The 18,644-nt window shown below is 51.1% G+C and overlaps 3 protein-coding genes across 4 annotated transcripts in view; 1 reads left to right on the forward strand and 2 right to left on the reverse strand.

Annotated features, from left to right (window-relative positions):
• MGAT4B (alpha-1,3-mannosyl-glycoprotein 4-beta-N-acetylglucosaminyltransferase B) overlaps positions 1–1,475 on the reverse strand; it is a 51,537-nt gene extending 50,062 nt beyond the window's left edge. Inside the window, exon 1 of the mRNA XM_068408809.1 lies at positions 1,318–1,475. Coding sequence (XP_068264910.1) covers positions 1,318–1,414 — 97 coding nt within the window. The 5' untranslated portion in view covers positions 1,415–1,475. The remainder of the gene's footprint in view (positions 1–1,317) is intronic.
• Positions 1,476–8,582: 7,107 nt separating this feature from the next.
• On the forward strand, positions 8,583–13,253 carry SQSTM1 (sequestosome 1). 2 transcript variants are annotated; one of them, XM_068409463.1, is made up of 8 exons: positions 8,583–8,840; positions 9,057–9,152; positions 9,991–10,220; positions 10,339–10,495; positions 10,963–11,052; positions 11,576–11,820; positions 12,081–12,291; positions 12,948–13,253. In XM_068409463.1, the coding sequence occupies exons 1-8, from the start codon at positions 8,663–8,665 to the stop codon at positions 13,103–13,105; spliced, it is 1,365 nt and encodes a 454-aa protein (XP_068265564.1). In that variant the 5' UTR covers positions 8,583–8,662; the 3' UTR covers positions 13,106–13,253. The 2 variants fall into 2 exon arrangements, with proteins under 2 accessions (XP_068265564.1, XP_068265565.1); XM_068409464.1 differs by lacking the exon at positions 10,963–11,052.
• Positions 13,254–13,823: 570 nt separating this feature from the next.
• MRNIP (MRN complex interacting protein) lies at positions 13,824–17,385 on the reverse strand. The gene is made up of 7 exons (XM_068409258.1): positions 17,305–17,385; positions 17,175–17,234; positions 16,778–16,875; positions 15,511–15,580; positions 15,083–15,219; positions 14,728–14,830; positions 13,824–14,226 (listed from the first exon to the last, which is right to left on the reverse strand). Exons 1-7 carry the CDS (start codon positions 17,383–17,385, stop codon positions 13,852–13,854), a joined length of 924 nt encoding a protein of 307 aa, XP_068265359.1. The 3' UTR covers positions 13,824–13,851.
• Positions 17,386–18,644: the final 1,259 nt, after the last annotated feature.

The following is an 18,644-nucleotide window of genomic DNA, read 5'->3' on the forward strand; positions in this document are numbered from 1 at the left end:
TGCACAACCTACCACCCTGCTGCCAGGGAAGGGACTGGGCTGGATGGGCACCTACACGGGCTCGTGTCATCCTGCCCATCGGAGCCAGAATAACCTCCCCTGTCCTCAGAGGCCCCAGCCCTGATGCCAGCCTTGCACCGCGCACAAGCTGCACCTTGTGATTGCGCACGGTGTGCCGTAGGACTGCAAAGCCACCAAGTCACATCTTACGCCTAGCAAAAGCTGCTTCTCACGTGTAGTGGGGAGAGATGCTTATACGGCGAGTGGGAAGAGAGGGCCAAGGGCTGGAGGGCCGGACTGCTCGCCTCTAAGGACCTCTAAAATTGCAGGAACTGGAAGAGCTGAGTGACTAGGACGAGCGTGACAGGTTGCACACCCGTACCTGAGACACATACACAATTCAGAAGCAACTACCAGAACTGTCTGCCAGGCCAGGATAAATCCGGCGTGCTGCTTTAGTGAGCGACAGGACAGGGAAAAGCAACTATTACGTTGTCAGGAAAAGCCAGCGGTGAGCATCTCTGCAGCACCTCCGTGGGGTTCCCCCGCAGCCTCGAAGGGATGGGGCCCTGCACCCCTGCTTTGCAGCTGCCTACTCCGTGCAAAACCAGCACCGATATTGAAGTGCTGAAGCCGGCAGCCCTCGCACCCGTCCCACGTGCACTTAAGTTACTGGACTCAGCATCGAGCCCCCAGAGCCGTGTGCGGCATGGGGAGGGCAGGGCTGCTCAGGCTTCCCCTCGCCTCCAGTTTGCCCTTCGACCCCCCAGCCCAGGGGATGCCCCAGTTGCTGCCATCACCTCCTCCCCACGAGCATTTAACCTGCGTGGTTCCCATTGCCCACGAAGGTTTCTGCCATAAACGTGGGGGTGCAAAGAAGTGCATCACCGAAGCGAAGCCCAGCACACCCCAACCCAGACGACAGCCCGCCCGTCACCGCGCAGCCCCCCGACCCTCTCTGGGCGCCCAGGCCACAGCGCACCCCGGGGCCGAGCAGGGACCCCCTGGCCCTGGCACCTCCGGCCCTGCTGGGCACGGGCACACCCGCACCGGGGGTCCCACGGGTCACGGTCCCGCGGGGGCTGGCGGTATCGCGGGGCCTGGGGCACACACGGTCCCGCCGGGTCCGGACCCCAGAGGTTCCAGCAGGATCCTGCCGGGCACGAACCCCCGCGTCCCGCAGGATCCCCCCCGGCTCCGGATCCCACCGGACCCCCGGGGTCCAGCCGGGCCCTGCTCCCGGAGCCCTCCCCCCCCAGCCTCAAGCCCTGGCGGCGGGGCTGCGGCCGGGCCCCGGAGGCGGCCGAGCCCCCTTACCTTTGTGCCCGCCGAAGGCGCCGTACCAGGAGAGCGAGAGCAGGGCGCAGAGGCAGCCGAGCAGCAGCGTGAGCGCCGTGCCGCTGCGGAGCCTCATCGCCTCCTCGCCGGCGGGGGCGGCCGCATGTCCCGGGCGCGGCGCGGCCTCGGCGGCCCCGGGGCCCCGGCGAGCGCGGAGCGGAGCGGAGCGGGGCGCGACGCCCGCGTGCAGCGCCCGCGCCGGGCCGGGCCGCGCCGGGCGGGCGGGCGGGGCGGGGCGGGGCCGAGGGGGGCGGGGCCGAGGGGCGGGGCCGAGGGGCGGGGCGGCAGCGAGCGGAGGGCGCCCCCGTGCGGGGGACTGCGGGGCCGCCGCGGGCAGCGGGGCGGGGGGGCGAGAGGGCGAGTGAGAGTGTGTGTGTGCGTGTGTGTGTACATGTGTGTGCGTGTGTGTACGCGTGTGTGTGTACATGTATGTGTGTGTACCTGTGTGTGTATACATGTGTGCACGGGCGTGCATTCATGGGTTACATGTATCAATGTGCACACCTATACACTTGGCTTATTCATATAGATGTCTACATGCATCCTCGTGCCCATGCGTATGTCTGTACAAAGGTACATATGTATCTGTGTGTGCCTGCATGGGTCTGTGCACGTGTGTGCGCGCGTGTGTGCATGCCTGGGGCCATACGTCTGCGTGTGTGTGTCTGGGTCCATATGTCTGTGTGTGTGGGTGTCTCTGAGTCCATGTGTGTGTGTGTGTGTGTGTGTGTGTCTCTCCATATGTCTCTCTGTGTGTGTGTGTGTCTCCATATGTCTGAGCGTGGGTGTGGTTGTGTGCCTGGGTCCATACGTGTGTGTGGGTGTGTGTGCACACCCTGTATATGTGCGTGGCGGAGCACACACACCTCTGTGCAGGGGGGTGTGTGCCCGGACCCTCGCACGGGGTGTGCGCGTGGACCCACGTGTTTGCATCTCTGTGCACCAGGCTGTGTGGAAATGCCTCTCAACACGTGGGGTGTGTGTGGGTGCCTATGGACGGCGGCGTGTGCTCAGCCCCTGTGCACCGGGGTGTCCCCGTGGCCCTACACACAGCTGTGGAGGGGGGTGTGCAGGATGAGGCCGGGGGGCAGCAGCCCCCGCAGCCGTGCAGCGCATGTTCGCTGCCGTTTCCGCAGGATCGTTTCATCTTGGTTAAGGGAACAGCGTCGGATGTTTATTGAGAGAAAATCGATGCCAGGTGAGGATCGCAGATGGAAGCTGCTGCCTGGAAGGACATCATGGCTCTTCCGAAGGACCTGGCATTCAGGGGTTATGGCCTCAAGCTGCTTGCCTGGATGAAGGACAGAAGAAATCAAATTTTAAAATTATTTTGCTTGTGTTTTCTTCTTGTAATGGGTCCGGCCTTATTTCATTACAGACTAGGAGGAGCTGTACAGAGAGGCTGGATTCGACGTGCCGGGTTTACACGCCTCCATCGCCTGAACTTGCTCCTGGGGCTGTTCGCGAGGCCAAACAGGAGGCGGCAGCTCATGTGCCCCGTACGTGGGTACATAATTCATCTGGTGAAAGTTGTCATCTTCCATTCCCCGAAGCTCTTTTAGTGAGCAAATATTTCTCAGACGTGTAAATATTGTAGGACTGGCTTCCAGTGATCAAAGTCTCTTGTTTGAAATGTTTGGATCATTTAGAGAGTAATATAAAGCGAGGTGCGTGCCCGTGCCAGGGGTAGGAGCGGCAACGTGGGCGCTTGGAGATGCTTGGCCAGGGCAGCAGGCAGGGATGTGCTGGGAGCCAGCCGGGCTCTACGGGCACGTCTCCTCCAGGCAACGCTCCAGCGACGCAGGAATCCTTCTGAAACGGGGAAATCCAGGAAACGGGTCCTCAGGTCTCTGCTCTGCTTCCTTCTGGCAAGGCAAGGGGTGAAGGGAGCTCAGCGCCCAGGAGGGGTGGGTGCAGGGGCTGGGCGATACCCATGTCTCGTTGAAAGCCATAAACGTGTATGAGGAAAAGAACAGATCGCACATTTCTGCAGGAGATGATCTTGTCCCTACCTGTGTCCTTAGACTCTTCTCTAGTTTATAAAATAAACCACATTTTTCAAGTCTTGAAATCACTTCTCCCAGTGATTAGAAAAACTGGGAAAGTAATTGGCAGAGGGAGCCCTTTGGATGGCACCAAAAGCTTCTGCCTTTGCTGCCAGAAGCCAAGGAGGAGCTGCAGGATCCCTGCAGCGACCATAGCTCACACCAGGCACATCCCTGAGTAGAGAAACGCACTGAACATCGCTCCTGGGAATATTGAAAAAACCCGAGGGAGGCTGGATCTGTGCTTCCTCACCTGGATTTGGCCAGGCATTGCCTAAGCACCCATCACCTGCAGAACGTGAGCCAACAGCACGTCCTGTGTCCCGGAGCAGTCCAGCCCTTGATCGGCTCTACAGAGAGCAGCCATGTCCCCAGGCTCAGACCCCCAGCCCAGGACACCCACCCGCAACTCGCTCCTCGGCTGCAGGGAAAGCCTCAACCACACCAGCAACAGCATTTCCACCATGAGAGCAAAGAAAACAAGCCCCAGCAGCTCTGTCCCACCCAGCCTGCTTGCTTTCTCGCCTTAAACCTACGTGTTAAACCCAGAAGCCCAATGGAGGGTTCACAGAAATTAACAGCAAAAGCCCTTCAGAGGTGGCAGACAAGTAAGAGCTGCTTGTGGGAAAGGCGTGTGAAATCCTACTGCTGTTGAAGAGAAATAACATGACACATTTTAGTGCATTAGAAGCTGGGTGTTTATTTTCAGATGTGCAAACCGCTCCTACTGCTTGGGCTATGTGGTGCGTCTGCAGCGGAAGAGAACAGAATAACATTAATAATTTCTCCAAGACGATTAATTAGACTCTTTCCCAAGGATAAAGCTTAATCTAATTTCTGCTGTTATACTTTGTCTTCATAAAAGTCTGAAGAAATGAATGAGCTTTATACCACCCTCGCATGACGAAAACCGTGGGCTTTCTTGGAAAAAATGAGGGACGAAGCAAAATTGTCAGCACTTGCGATTTTTATCTCAGACCTGCAAAGTTCACTTTTATGCTCGAAGTCCCTCCCTCCTACCCCAATTTCTGGCTTTTATTCTGTTTTTTAAAAAGCAAGTTTTGAGCCTTGGTCTTTTTGCAGAGCGAAGTTTAACATATGAACTGAAGAGACTCAAAACCCCAACAGCAAATAAACAGAGAGAAGGTGGTTTTTTAAGGGGATCTCGTGATCTTTGAGCAGTTGATGTTGGCAGTACTGAGCACGCTGCAGGAATTAGGGCCTTCCACCAAAAGCACTCTGATACCAAAGCGCAGGTCCTGAGGCCATTACAAAAATTAGAAAGAGAAAATGTTTATTAGGTCTAGATATAAAATGTAATCCAGATTTATAGCTGATTTTATCAAGCTCTCTAAAGAGCTTGGCTCTGGCATTTGACCCTGGCCCATGTGCGAGCAGGTCAGGCTTGGTCCTTCCTGCGTTGCTTTAAGCAAAGAGCACTTGCCGTTTTCTCATAAAATCAATTAACTTTATCTCCTACATGTTTTGCCGGTCTCTGTGTTCAAACATCACCAGGGCTTGTTTCACTGCAGTACAAAAGTTTCCAAATGCTCCTTGGCCCCGAGAGATGAGTATCACGACAGGGTGCTCACCCTCCACGATGATGCTTTAATTCAGGACAAAAGCTACAAGTCAGGTTCTCAAAGCAACGCTCACCCCAAGCAATTCCTGTAGGTTGCAGAAAGTTCCTTCTCGCCTTTGGGAACACGAAATCCTCACGTATTTGCACGACACCGATAGTGTGTTTGGACTTTGTGCCTGCTCTCCACCCGTTTTCCCTATCTGCTCCTCTGTCTCAGTGAAAAAAAACCGTCACAGAGTTTTCTGCCCTTGAAAGTTTCATGTCACACCAATGAGAAACGGTGCTGAGCCCATGTAAATACCTGACGTGGCAGAGCTGCCCTTCTGGAAAACTCAGTCTCAAAAATGAGACAGCAAAAACCAAACCCGCTCAGCTTTCCCTTCCTCCTGCGCTGCTGCGGAAGGAGGGTTTCTGCTTCAGAGGCAGCCAACAGCATGTTCGCTCGGCTGGCGGAGGAGGGAAGCTGTCACGGGACCGCGCTGAGTCACCAGCATCTGACCTGATGTGTCCAGAGGATCCTGCACCTCTCCAGAAGCCTCTGGAAGGAGTGTGTGACACCACAGCAGTGTGTGGGCCATGGCACCGGGTCCAGCCCCGCTGCAGCTCCGCGCCGTCCCTCCATCACCACGCGCTGTCCTGTGAGTGTGAACAGGAGCCAAACCGTCCCCTCCTCACCAGGAGTGTGGGGCAGTGATGGGGGCCTCAGGCTGGCGATGATCTGGGGAAGAATTCCCTCTGGAAAACCATCAGCAGCCGCTGTTGTGGTTTGCAAGCAACGAAAAGACTGGTCAACCCCGCCTCCTTCATCCTGCCAGGACTTCACTGCAAACATGAGAAGTTTGGACATAAGGAGTGTTTCTGGTGACTGTGCCCTCAGAGCAAGAATCTCACCAAATATTTTTAAACACTTCCCAGCAGAAAGTGGGTGTAGAGAGAAAGCAGAGCACTGCAGAGATGCTAATTGCTCCTTTTTGAGCCTTTCCTCTGTGACTTTGAAATTTTAAACTCAAACAGCTTTTTTTCCCATCCCCTTCGCTGTTCCTTTGCTACATCCATCTGCGAGGCTGGCTGCTCAGCAGCCGGGGCTGACAAACCACTGTCTGGGCAGGGGTTGCTGTGGTGCTATGGGATTCCTAAAGAACCCTAAGAAAACATCCACACAGCCAGTGCTTCACGCTGAGAATGCCAAAACGCGAATCCTCCAGCAAACAGAGGGGAAAACAGTTAATATATGTGGGAATACAGCACAGCTGCTCACACTGGCCTCTCCAGGGGGCTGAGAAACTGCCCGGAGGCACATCCCAGGGCTGGGGGCAATAGGAAATGCTGGGAGAGCAAGGTCCAAGGTCTGCACAGGAGAAGGGCTCATTGGGAGGAAATCCCTGACCTCGAGGAGGAGGAGATGACTCCCTGAGTCACCCCTGTCCCGTGATCGGTGAGGTAAGCTAACAACAAGCTGGTGAAAGCCTTGTTTTCCTTATGTTTGGTAAAAGTGCATGATGTCACGGCCAGAAAGCTGAGCGTGACTCAGCGTGCCCCACCAGAAGGGAAATTCCCTCTGGCTTTTGGCTCCTTCCATATTTGCCAACTGGATTAAAGTTCACACAGAGGAAAACTTAGGTTTCTGGTTTCAATTTGATGCATCGCCTGATGTTTATAATTATATATGCAATATAATTATAAATCCATCAATTAATCTGGAGACAAAACTGGCTTGAAAAGACCCAGCAACTTGAGGACAATCCACTGAGCCTCAAACACCCAGGGAGTGATGGAGAGGGGAATAAGGAATCGGTCCTGTCTGGGACAGCAGCAACTCAGTGCCTAAGGAATGAATGCGCTGGGGCTGGGTCCCAAAAGACAAGTCTCTGGCTCTATAAATGCGACCAAAAGTGGCCGTTGGGGTCCTCAGAAACAGGAGACAAGATGGACAGGCTGGAGGTGATGCTTGGCAAGGCAGATACGACACTGTTAGTGTCCTGTAATTCATGCTCTGCTGCTGCAGGTCCCAATTCTGATTTTGTGGAAAAAAAAAATAATTCAGTGATGTCAAGCCAGCAACTTTCACCGACATATTCAGAAATAAGGATACACACAGCAAAGAGGCAAAAGGGAAGGTGAGTGCAAAGCCCAAACCTTTCAATATCTCGTGCTGTAAAAGCTGCTGAATCATTCCCTGCACGGCATCATTCATGCTTAAACCTGAATCTGCTTATGTTTAAACTTTAACTTATCACTTCATGGTAGCATATTTGCCATGTCATACCTAGATATTGAAATTTCTAGAAAACTTCTTAAGTTAAAAAGGGCAACCCTTTCCACTGTAAACACTATTTTCCAGAAAAGTGTCGCAATTTAAAAATCACCACACATATGGCCAAAATGTATCTATAGGGAAGGCCAAGTGTTTTACCATCTATACTTCAGGTCAAGAAATAAACTACCTCTCCATTGTGGAAATTAAAACTTATTGTTCTCTTGATTGCAGAAGATGATAAACCATGACATAGTTTCTCCTAAGTTTTTATTATCTTAAATCAAGAAATATGTCACTAAGAGTCAGAGTGGTCAGGCCCTTGGGTGAGAGAAAATTAACACCAATGAGGAACCTAATAATCATTGATCCATCTTTATTTAATTACACTTGGATGGCGCAGCCAGTGCGTTCTGCCAGCTGGCCTCTCCTGTGGCCAGATTAAGAGGCCTGTCAACTATATCTGATCTGCAAAAAAATACTGCTGCCAGCCAACTTGGAAAGCCCCCAGAACATCCTCCTTAATGTCACTTGTGTTTATACTAGTATCTTTATTTTTAGCCCCCCCCTTCTGAAACACTGGGTTCGGGGAAGAGCATTAGCTGAAGAGTTATTTATTCCTGCCATGCTGAGCACGCCAGCCCCTCCGACGGGTCCTGCCACCCTGGCACGAGCGGGGCAGGCGCACAGCTCCCCTCCTCCGTCACCCGGCTGTGTTGGCCCTGCTCACCTTGATGGAGAAGATGAAGGTGACGAGCAGAACAGAGATGGCCAAGTGCCGTGTTAGCACGTGCCCCGGCTGGTGCTGGTGGCTGCTGCCAGGCAGCGCGGGGAGTGGTTCAGCCAGGGCTGCCCTGTGGTGCACAGCAGACCCGCGGTCGCAGTTCCCCACCGGTGGGTCTCGGAGGCCATGTGGCCACCCAGAAGGTGCCGACGCCGCACTCGCTCCCCACGGCTCAGGCACCACTGGTGCTTTTGTGACCAGCACGGCCCTGCGCCCCTAAACTGCGGCATCCCCAGCACTGCCCTGACCACAGCTGGGGGTGCAAACCCGGGCACAGGTTCTGCTCGTGGGGGGTGAGCAGGGCGTAGAGCAAACGCGGGCGTTCGCGAGTATTCACAGGTTTTTCTGGCTGCAGGAAATGCTCCGGTGAGCATCTACCCCTTTGCGCTGAGGAAATGACCGCCGGGACGTGCTCAGCGCGCTGGGGACGGACGTGACCGCGGCCGGGGGCCGGGACCCCAAGGGGGGACCGAACCGGGGGGCGGAGCCTGAAGGGGAACACTGAGCCTGTCACCGGGGGCGGGGCGAGCGTTGCCGGGCGGGCGGCCCCGCCCCGCGGCTATAAGGCGGCGCCGCCGCGGCTGGTACCCGCCCCACCGCCCGCTCCCGGCCTGACAGAGCGCTCGGCCCCCAGCGGCAATTCCTGCTGCGCCACAGCCATGGCGGCGCTGACGGTGAAAGCCTACCTGCTGGGCAAGGAGGAGGCGGCCCGCGAGATCCGCCGCTTCTCCCTGTCGCCCCCCGCCCGCTACCAGGCCATTCACGACCGCGTCGCCGAGCTCTTCCAGGGGCTGCTGCGGGCCGGGCCGCCGCCCGCCTTCCGCATGCACTACAAGGGTGAGCCGGGCCGGGGGGGGTGCTCCTCCGCGGGCCGGGCCGCCCCTGCGCCGTCGGCGGGTCTGGCCCCGCGATCGGTACCGCGGGGGTGGGAAGGCCGCAGGGCACGGGGCTGCCCAGTGGCCCGGTGTCCCCACTGCCCCCCGGGCTCCCCGCCGCAGGCCACCTCCCGTGACAGCCGTCCGGGCCCCTAATCCTGCGCTTTACCCTCTCTAGATGAAGACGGGGACCTGATCGCTTTTTCCACCGACGAGGAGCTGGAGATGGCGATGCCTTACGTGCAGGATGGTGTCTTCCGTGTTTACATCAAAGGTAACGCCGCGCAGCTCCCAAGGGCGGTAGCAGGTCTCTGCCTTTGCACTGTGCGCTGGCTGTCAGGCCCCTGAAAATGGGAGAAGCAAGTCCTGGCCCTTCCCCTTGTCCTCAAGGGCCTGGTGTAACCTGCAGCTTTCAGGGGGGAGGTTAAATAAAGGGCAGGGTCATATGCCAGAATATGAATCCTCCCTGCTGAGGTGGGGTAAACAGATCACAAGTTTCCTCCTGGCCCTGTCATCTCAGCTGGCCTATGGGAGCCACTGTTGTGCTGGCTCCCTGGAAACACTAGACTAGCACCGCTATCTTTAATGTTCACAACAGTGTGTTAGGAAGCCTTAATTGCAGCTTATTGTTCAGCACATGGCTGTTCCCTAGTGCCTTCTGTTCATGCAGGTACCTGCAAAGCTTTATCTGCAGGCCGTCTAATGAGTCACACGAGCCAGCGCTGTTGTCCCCATCCTCATCTGTTATGTCTCCTGGCATTTCTTCCTAACTGCCTCTCCAGAAACATTTTGTCCTTGCAGTGCTTAGGAAGGTAGGATGAGAAGCCAAATGGGGTAGTGCAGTACTAATCTAAAATAAACACGTCAAGAGGCTGTTAAGGATAAGGCATGCTCAGTTTGAGGAGCAGGTATCTTTACAAAACCCCTTCGCGCTTGGTTTTAGTTCTCTTCCATGCCCTCACCTTGTGTTTGGCAGCTGGTGTAAAAATAAACTGACCTAGTAAGTCAATACTGCTCTGACAAGGGCTGTTTGGGCTTCCTTCTCCTCTGCCTAATTTCCAGCCTTTAAATAGTAACCTCATTCTTGATGCAAAGTTTCCTTTCCTTAATAGAGAAAAAGGAGTGCAGGCGGGAACATCGCTCGCAATGCAGCCAGGAGCCTCCCCGCGACATGGTGCACCCCAATGTCGTCTGTGATGGCTGTGAAGGACCGGTGGTGGGTGCCAGGTTCAAGTGCACTGTCTGTCCAGACTATGACCTGTGCAGCACCTGTGAGGGTAAAGGCGTCCACAAGGAGCACAACATGGTGATGTTTCAAAGTCCACTGCTAAATCCATTTGAGGTGAGCAAAATCTACGGAGGGGAACTAAGGAATGGCATATTCCTCGAGCCTAAGTCATGTTTCAGTTACTCAGAATCTGGCTGTGTGAACAGAGTCACATGAGCCTTACCCTTTGCAGTGGCTTCCCCGAGGACGCTGGCTCCGTAAAATGCGGCATGGTGTTCCACCCTTCCCATGGATGCACTGCTGGGGATATCCTGGCCCTGCAGCTCCATGCCAGAACTCTGAACAAGCCCAAGCCACTGCTGCAGCCTCCAGTCCACCCACTGCAGAAGGTGAGATGCTCTGGTAAACAAGGTGGTGGTGGAGCCAGAGTAGCTGAGGTTCTGCAGCACAGGGTGGAATCTGAGTGGAAAAATAGATGTAGGAACTAATCTAATTTGCTTGGAATATAATTAGCACCTTTCAGCACAGAGTGGGATTATTTTAAGGCATGCTTGGGCCCATGCAGTAGATGAGGATGCACAGACTATCTGGAACCAAACCCGAACTGTTAGGTCAAGCATGTCACTACTCTACTCCAGATCTGCCTTTCAGCATGGCTGATGAGCCTTAACAATGCTAATGCCACTGGTTTTCTGTTCCAGAGGTAGCTCAGAGTTAGTTTTTGTCTCTATACTGCCTTTGTTGTGCAGTGTATGTATGTGACGGGAAACAAGCACCAAGATCTCGTGGGGATACACTCTATGGGTGCTCTTTCCCTCTGAGCTTCTATGTGTGCTAACAGAAATTATTTTTCTAGAAGCTTCTACTAACAGCCAGCCTCAGGACCCCAATGTCACCTTCTTAAAGAATGTTGGGGAGAGTGTTGCAGCTTTTCTGAGCCCCCTGGGTAAGTGACTTACAGTTTGTTATCCCAATCCCTGAGACTGGCTTAAAAGGTCCTTTTAACAGGAGCAGCAGTCAGCTGTTGTGACTGATCCCAGAACTCCCTCATGCTACTAAGCCTTCAAGGCTTAATTTACTCCTGGTACTAATGATGTCTAGGCTTAGTACAGCCACTCAGTACCTTTTCAGAGCCCTCCTTTGGAAGGAAATGAGGAAAGATTTCATTAACATGTCACCACTGTAACAGTAATTTTAAGTCAGTGGTGACTCAGGATTTTGCCTGGCTTATGTGGACATAGATAACTTCTACCCTGACCCTCTAAACATACGGCTTGTGCATCTGTGACTGGTGCTTAGCTATTCTTTGTTTAAAGAATGCTTTGCATTTTAATTCCTACATGTTACATGGCAAACTGTAGGATTACAGAAACCTTACAGCATTTAGACTAGGGTTGATCCATGCTCTTTTAGGACTGTGCTTTGGAAAAAAATCTGTAAGTCTTTCTCCATCTCAAATGCATTTCTAGGTATTGAAGTTGATATTGATGTGGAACATGGAGGACAGACAAGCAAAGTGACTCCTGCTTCTCCCAGTCAAGAGAAGAACAGTGCTGAGTCAAGCAGCGGTACTCCTAACCAGAATGTTCAGACCAAACCAGACTGGAATAACACAGATTCTGCTACAGAAGTAAATGGTGTTGCAGAGCAGATACAAGACATGGTGATAGATCCTGTGCCCACACAAATGGAAGATGGCAGCTTCCCGTCCCAGGTACAAGAACTATGACACTAATTTAATGTGCTTGCTGAGGCTATAGTAGAAAGGAAGACAATCATTTAGCTGCATTGTGGGATTGAAGATTAAGATGTCAGCAGATTAAATGATGTACAGCACCTTTGCTTCACAGGTTTACAGCAAAGGTGGTGGGACTTCTTGTGGATGTAGCTTTTCATATTAAAGGCAGATAGTAAGAGCATGCATCCTACCTGGAAAGCACTGCAGTGCCTGGACCTTTTTTCTTTCCATTTCAGGAACACAGTGAGTCCGGCAGCAGTTCGTCAGGGGGTGATGAGGACTGGACCCACTTATCTTCCAAAGAAGTGGATCCTTCCACAGGTGAGCTGCAGTCTCTGCAAATGCCAGAGACGGAGGGTCCCAGCTCCTTGGATGTATCTCAGGATCTTCCTCAGCCAGGACCTACAGGACTCCGAGAAGCTGCTCTCTACCCGCATCTCCCACCAGGTATGAGAATGCATGCAGGTTTCACAACAGGGTACTTTTCACTTAGGAACTGCAAACTTGCCTGACATAAGCAGGCCTGCTTTTAGAGATGGTAGAAAGCCAGGGTCATGTAAGTTACAGCTAAACTTGTCCATAACTTTGTGAGCAGGTATGGCAGCTCTTGCACCCTGTTAGAGACAGGTGGTTCTCCTCTTGAATGTGGGCAGCTAAGTCTTAACAAGACTTCTGACTTTAGACTACTGTGCCGTTCAAGCCACATGAAAAGAAGGTGGCGTCCTAAATCATGTCCTTGCTATGTACTCTTCCTGAGAGCCCTTTAATGCAGGATGCAGACTGCTACATCCTGTGTCTTTGAGACAGCATTTTTCTGGTGGGAGCCAGTAACAGTATGCCAGGCTCACTGAACTGAGATCAACAGTGCAGAGCCCTGCAGCAAGGCCAGCTGAGTCTGACTCAGCAGCTTTCGTAGCTGGTCATGTATCTTATCTCAAACATCTGCCTTCCTGGGAGACAAAGGAGAGCATGTCTTCTAGCATTTAACCAGCTATGTGAGATTTACTAGGATTAGTGCCAGCCTACCTACTGTGTGGTACTAAAGCCTTGGGGGGTTTGCTACTTACATGAAATATTTCAACTTTAAACTATTCTTTTAACAGAAGCAGACCCCCGCCTCATTGAATCTCTGTCCCAGATGCTCTCTATGGGCTTCTCGGATGAGGGTGGATGGCTCACTCGACTCCTGCAGACAAAGAACTGCGACATTGGGGCAGCACTAGATGCCATCCAGTATTCCAAGCAGCCACCTCACTTGTAGTAGTCTGTAACAAAAAGCACTTTCCTTCTAACTGAAAGCAAACAATGCAGTACAACTCAGCGGTTCATCTTTCTTCCTGCTAAGAGTTTCTGTCTCATGTTCCTAAGTGCTTGTAGAATGGAGGAAAAATAAATACTACTTCCTGTCATGAGTCTGTGTGAGTGTTTAAGTATCCCTGGTGTATTGCTTAGTTAAAATTTGGGTGGAAGGACTTGGCAAGAGCATGTGATTTCATCATGCAGCTCCCTGGGCAAGGGAGGGAGCCCAGGACTGTTTGCCTGGCTGCTTGTACAGACCGTGGTATACCCCCTTAGGGCTACACCTTTGAAGAGAAATCACGTGCTTTGCTCACTCTGTTGAAGCCTCTTCTGGAAGAAAGGTTTGCTATGGGAGATCTAAACAAGAGGTAGCACAGGGGAAAACAACTGTAGGTTGTAAAAGTGAATTAATCACAGAATTTTAATTGTACTGGCCAGGAATCCTTGGAGGTTTCTCCCCACAAGCTGACCTATTTCGCTGATGAGGTTGCCAGACAACACTATGTAACCCTAGTGCTTGCCCCTGGAACAGTATCTTCCACTCTCATACTCTTACTCCAGACACAGCCATAGAGCAAGTAAACAGCTTTAATAGTGCAGCTTTGTAAGGCTTGGACTAAAGCCATCTTCAAGTCAAAGTCTTGCCTCAGTACTCAACATACAAAATACATTAGACAAACAAATCAAGGCCACAGATGCCTGAACTTCTCAGAGATCATCATCAAACTCCTCTCCTGTGCAGAAGAGGTTTTCATAAGAAACACTGCTGGGCTTTGGCCCAGGGTTACCATTACCAAGGGTGCTTTCCCTCGTTGTGGCCGTGCCAGCATCTGCTGCAGTGGTGGTGTGTAGCCCCAACCTTCCACTGCCCTCCTGTGGTGACAAGGTGACTGTGGTAGCATTTTCACTATAGTCAGAACATGTGAGAAATTTTTCCCACTTCGATGGTTTGGTAGAAGTCGTTGGGGTTCGTGTGTTCTCCTCAGGCACTATGGACTCACAGACAGCAGGAACCATACTGTGTCCTGAAACAGCATCTTCATCATCTTGATCAGCTGCTGCTACTACTAAACATTTCTTGTGCTGTAAGAAGAAAGAGCTTGGTTATAAATCCAGCACGCACAGCCAAGCTGCACAGAAGCAGGCAAAGAGCGAGCTCTCAAATCCCTCAAATGACCTGGTTGACACCAGCCCCCTGAGGCAGAGCTGAGGCTGATGCAGTGGGTGGGCCTATGAACTCTGGGCTGTGAAGACTGAGGCCAACTTCACTGGCACAGTTGGTAGTCACAGTAACCTCAATAATGGCATACTACACAGGTGCCACTGCTCAGTAAGGCAAAGCATAGTCTGCAGCTGTGCTGACAGAGGAATCCGCCTCAACCACTCAGCTTACACCAGTTGGCATTGTTTTTGCCTGACTAAAACCTTTCAGGGAGAAGCTCCTGACACAATTTTCTTCTTCTCCTCGCCAAACAGGAGAGCAGAGGAAGACTCATAAAACTTCAAAATTATTATGACACAAAAGAGGTCAGGAAAACACTGTTTTGTTTTACTGGTAGGAAGCATTTTCTACAACTGAAATACCTCAGAGGTTTTAATGTTTTTGGCTTGGTAGGCAGGCTGGAAAACTCCATTTTCTTCTGCATACTCCTGAACATCACTGGAGAGGAAGCTCTTCTGCTGTTTCCTGGCCAAGAAAACCATTCACAAAGAGGACAAATTAGGTCCACTGCAATTTTTTTTCCACAAATCACCAGAAATGTTCATAAAATGTGTGCTCTAGCACTAAGAGAAGTTTTACCCCCAAATACCAAAGCCCTGCTCAGGTCAGGTCGTACAGTGCAACCTGTACTTTGTTCAGCTACCAGAGATGAGCTACCTCCAAACCAAATGTCACCACTCGGGGGCAGGAATTACAAAAGCAAAGTTCTTTCTGTACCTTTGCTCTTCCACAGTGTTCTTCCTCTGGGAACAGAACTGTTGCCTTTCTGTACCTGCCTCCTCCTTCCCATCTTCCTGATTTTCACTGTCCTTGTCCAGATATTTACTCCAGCGACTGACTTCTGTCCTTCCCTCCTACAACATTGAAGAATTACTGAAAACAGCCAAACACAGGGTTCTCATTTTTAGCATTGTTATGTATGTGCTGAAGGCCTCAAATCACAAGTCAGTTTAGGACACATTCCTGTATTGTGTTCCCACGTCCAGTATCCCGGTGGAGCAGAGAGTTTCTGTGTACATCTCATTCTCTCTGATTATATACACTATTTCAGCTGTCTGAACCCATACAAAGGGATCACTGATTTCACTTGGATTCACCTAGGTCAGTATGGTTTTGTATTTACCTCAGCTTTATAGGTATCTTACCTGCTGGACCGAACTGTTTTCACGTTGGGCTGCTGTATTTTTGCTGTCATTTACAGATTCTTCTATGCACCTAAAATAGATGTTTAAACTAGAGTTGCTAGAATATACTTCTGTCTGTTGATTTATAATTTTCCAATCACCTCTCATAGCACAAGGGATTGGATAGAAAGCATGGATAGACACACCGGATAGGAGGCATGTCAGAAAAAAAAGGATCTATAGAAAAGCAGATGTCAAATGAAGGATTTGCAAGTTATATTGCCCAAATACTTGAAAAAATCTAGTTAAGAGGGTAGCCCTCTTTCTTTCTATACAAAGAGTTGCAAGTTTGATCTAAAGCTGCTAATCATGAAATGATAAATTCTAATTGATCATAACTAGGGATATAACCGCGTCTTTTGCGACAAGAGCTTAAACCCACTAATTATATCCCAAGCAACCAAGGAAAAAGGGAAGTTATTTCAAAATGTTTTGAATTTCACAATGTTCTGAGAATAGAAATAGCAATGCTTTTTGATAAAGTGAACAAACAATGAGTTTTTCTTCCCAAAGCTTAACACTGAAGCACTGCATATACACAACTACGTTATCTAACTGGCTTTGACTGATTTCTGAAAATAACCTTGAGTAAAAAGGAAGTGGGACCACTCCAAGATAAGGCAATTTGTAAACAGATTCAGGAATGAAATAAACAGGAAAATGCTACTCAGATTTTCCAGCCCAGCAGGAATTACACCCAAATGTTTGCACTAAACAAGTCTTTTTATCAATAACAGCAGCAATTATTCAACAGATTTGCAGTGTGAAACCCCTGAATGCCAACAGTTAGGTAGCAACAGCTTAGAGTCGAGGATGTCTTCTCTGTGAGGATGCACCTCTGCACTGCTTGTCAGTCTGTAAGATGGACATCTCCCCAGTCAGCTCACCAAACAGTAAATAAGACCAATTTAAAAACACAAACAAAGAAAACCAAACCCAACCCCTATTGCGTATATTTTAATTGGTAAAGGCCTGACCAACGCACACTATTGATCAACTAAACTTATCTGAAAAAATTCCTTGCCAAAAAAAAAATGCCAGGACACTAAACCCAACAAATACCTTGCTCCTATGAGGTGACGACAAACCTGGCATGTGTCATGGCTTTACAATAGGACAGAAAACCCTCCTGGGAGCTCAAATTAGGTAACAGGCACCCAATGAGTGGAGACACGCATCATCCATAGCACACCAAAAGAAACAAGCAGATAAAGCTCAAACACTGTACCAAGACGTCCAGCCGATTGCTTCCTCCGCCTCAGCCTGCAGCAAGTTTAATTTCTGGACATGACGCCTACAGTCCAGGCCAGACCCTTGGCTGTAAACCTGCAAAAAAACCAAAACAAAACAAAAACCAAAAACCGACAAAAAAACAAGGCTTAGGGAGCAGCAGAAGGAAACAGCACAAGGTGAGGCACGAGGCCAGGTGATACTGAAGTGCTAACGAAGGTTAGCACATACGGCTGAGCGTGTGATGTCCTGGGTAGGGCTACCTCCCACACTGGGCTCCCCACCACCACGCTGGGCTTCCCCTTGCCACCGCACAGGCCTCCCCGCGGCCCGGCCCGGCCCGGCCCAGCAGCGGTGTCCGAGGCCCCGCGGCTCGCCCCGGCCCGGCCCCTCACCTTCTGCACCGCCTGCCGCTGGCCGCACACGTTACAGCTCCACTTCCCGCTCCGCTTGGCCTAGGAGGGCGTAGAGGGGGTCAGTCACAGCCCGCAGCCCGCTCCCCGGCCCGGCCCGGCCCGCACCCACCTGCTGCACCTGGAAGAGGCGGCAGGAGCAGCACCGCAGCACCCAGAACCGCGGCGCCATCCCGCCGCCCGCCCTCGCCATGGCAACGCGCGCTTCCGGCCACGTGACACCGCCGCTACCATCGAGTCCGCCCCTCTGCCCCCGAGTCCGCCGAGCGCCCCCGCCCCTCCCGGTGCCGCGCGGTGATGGGCAGCCGCGAGGGTTACGTACCGATCGCGACACATCGCTGCAGCGGGAGCACCGGGCTGTTTGACAAGCAGCGTCTTGTCCTTTCTTAAAAAAATGAATTAAGTGGCCCGAGCTGCCTCCAGCCGGGAAGGCTTCACACAGCGCCCGGCAGGAGCTCGCCCGGGCGGCGTGGACGGGGGAGATGGGGGTGATGGGCGGGTGTTCGGGAACAGCGACCTTCTGCCAGGGGGAAAAACATCCCGTGTTTGCACCTGCGTAATCAAGGCATGTCTGCACCTACCTGAAGCTGCGTGATTTAGAAAAACTAAATATGCAGAATAATAATTTAAAAAAAAAATAAAAAAGGGAAAAAAAAGGAAAAAAAAAACAGAGGCAAGGAGAGAAAAAGAAGAGAGTGGGGAAGGAGGGGAGAGAGAAGAGAGAAAAAAGAAGGAAAAAAGAAAAGGAGAAAGGAGGAGAAAGGAAAAAGAAAAAAGACAAAAAAGGGAAAAAGAAAAGAAAAAAGAAAGAAAAGAAAGAAGAAAAGAAAGAAGAAAAGAAAGAAGGAAAGAAAGAAGGAAAGAAAGAAGGAAAGAAAGAAGGAAAGAAAGGAGGAAAGAAAGGAGGAAAGAAAGGAGGAAAGAAAGGAGGAAAGAAAGGAGGAAAGAAAGGAAAGAAAGAAAGGAAGGAAGGAAGGAAAGGAAGGAAGGAAAGGAAGGAAGGAAAGGAAGGAAGGAAAGGAAGGAAGGAAAGGAAGGAAGGAAAGGAAGGAAAGAAAGGAAGGAAAGAAAGGAAGGAAAAGGAAGGAAAAGGAAGGAAAAGGAAGGAAAAGGAAGGAAAAGGAAGGAAAAGGAAGGAAAAGGAAGGAAAAGGAAGGAAAAGGAAGAAAAAGAAAGAAAAAGAAAGAAAAAGAAAGAAAAAGAAAGAAAAAGAAAGAAAAAGAAAGAAAAAGAAAGAAAAAGAAAGAGAAAGAAAGAGAAAGAAAAAGAAAGAAAAAGAAAGAAAAAGAAAAAGAAAGAGAAAGAAAAAGAAAGAAAAAGAAAGAAAAAGAAAGAAAAAGAAAAAGAAAGAAAAGGCAGACCCCAGTCACATCAAGTCTGCTCTTTCAGATAACTGCCATGGACAAAGAACAAGCAACATTCCAAAAGCTCAGAGAAATAAAAGGCAGTCAA

The sequence above is a fragment of the Nyctibius grandis genome, chromosome 10, assembly GCF_013368605.1.
Source record: "Nyctibius grandis isolate bNycGra1 chromosome 10, bNycGra1.pri, whole genome shotgun sequence".
Classification (NCBI taxonomy): Eukaryota; Metazoa; Chordata; class Aves; order Nyctibiiformes; family Nyctibiidae; genus Nyctibius; species Nyctibius grandis.

What these genes read in the sequence shown, in the direction of transcription:
- SQSTM1 (XM_068409463.1), top strand. Translation starts at nt 8,663, where the DNA reads ATGGCGGCGCTGACGGTGAAAGCCTACCTGCTGGGCAAGGAGGAGGCG. An exon ending in CACTGCTAAATCCATTTGAG is followed by an intron (nt 10,221 to 10,338) that starts GTGAGCAAAATC and finishes TACCCTTTGCAG; the next exon opens with TGGCTTCCCCGAGGACGCTG. An exon ending in ATGGCAGCTTCCCGTCCCAG is followed by an intron (nt 11,821 to 12,080) that starts GTACAAGAACTA and finishes TTTCCATTTCAG; the next exon opens with GAACACAGTGAGTCCGGCAG.
- MRNIP (XM_068409258.1), bottom strand. Translation starts at nt 17,385, where the DNA reads ATGGCGAGGGCGGGCGGCGGGATGGCGCCGCGGTTCTGGGTGCTGCGG. An exon ending in GCAATCGGCTGGACGTCTTG is followed by an intron (nt 15,581 to 16,777) that starts GTACAGTGTTTG and finishes CATCTATTTTAG; the next exon opens with GTGCATAGAAGAATCTGTAA. An exon ending in AAAACATTAAAACCTCTGAG is followed by an intron (nt 14,227 to 14,727) that starts GTATTTCAGTTG and finishes TTCTTCTTACAG; the next exon opens with CACAAGAAATGTTTAGTAGT.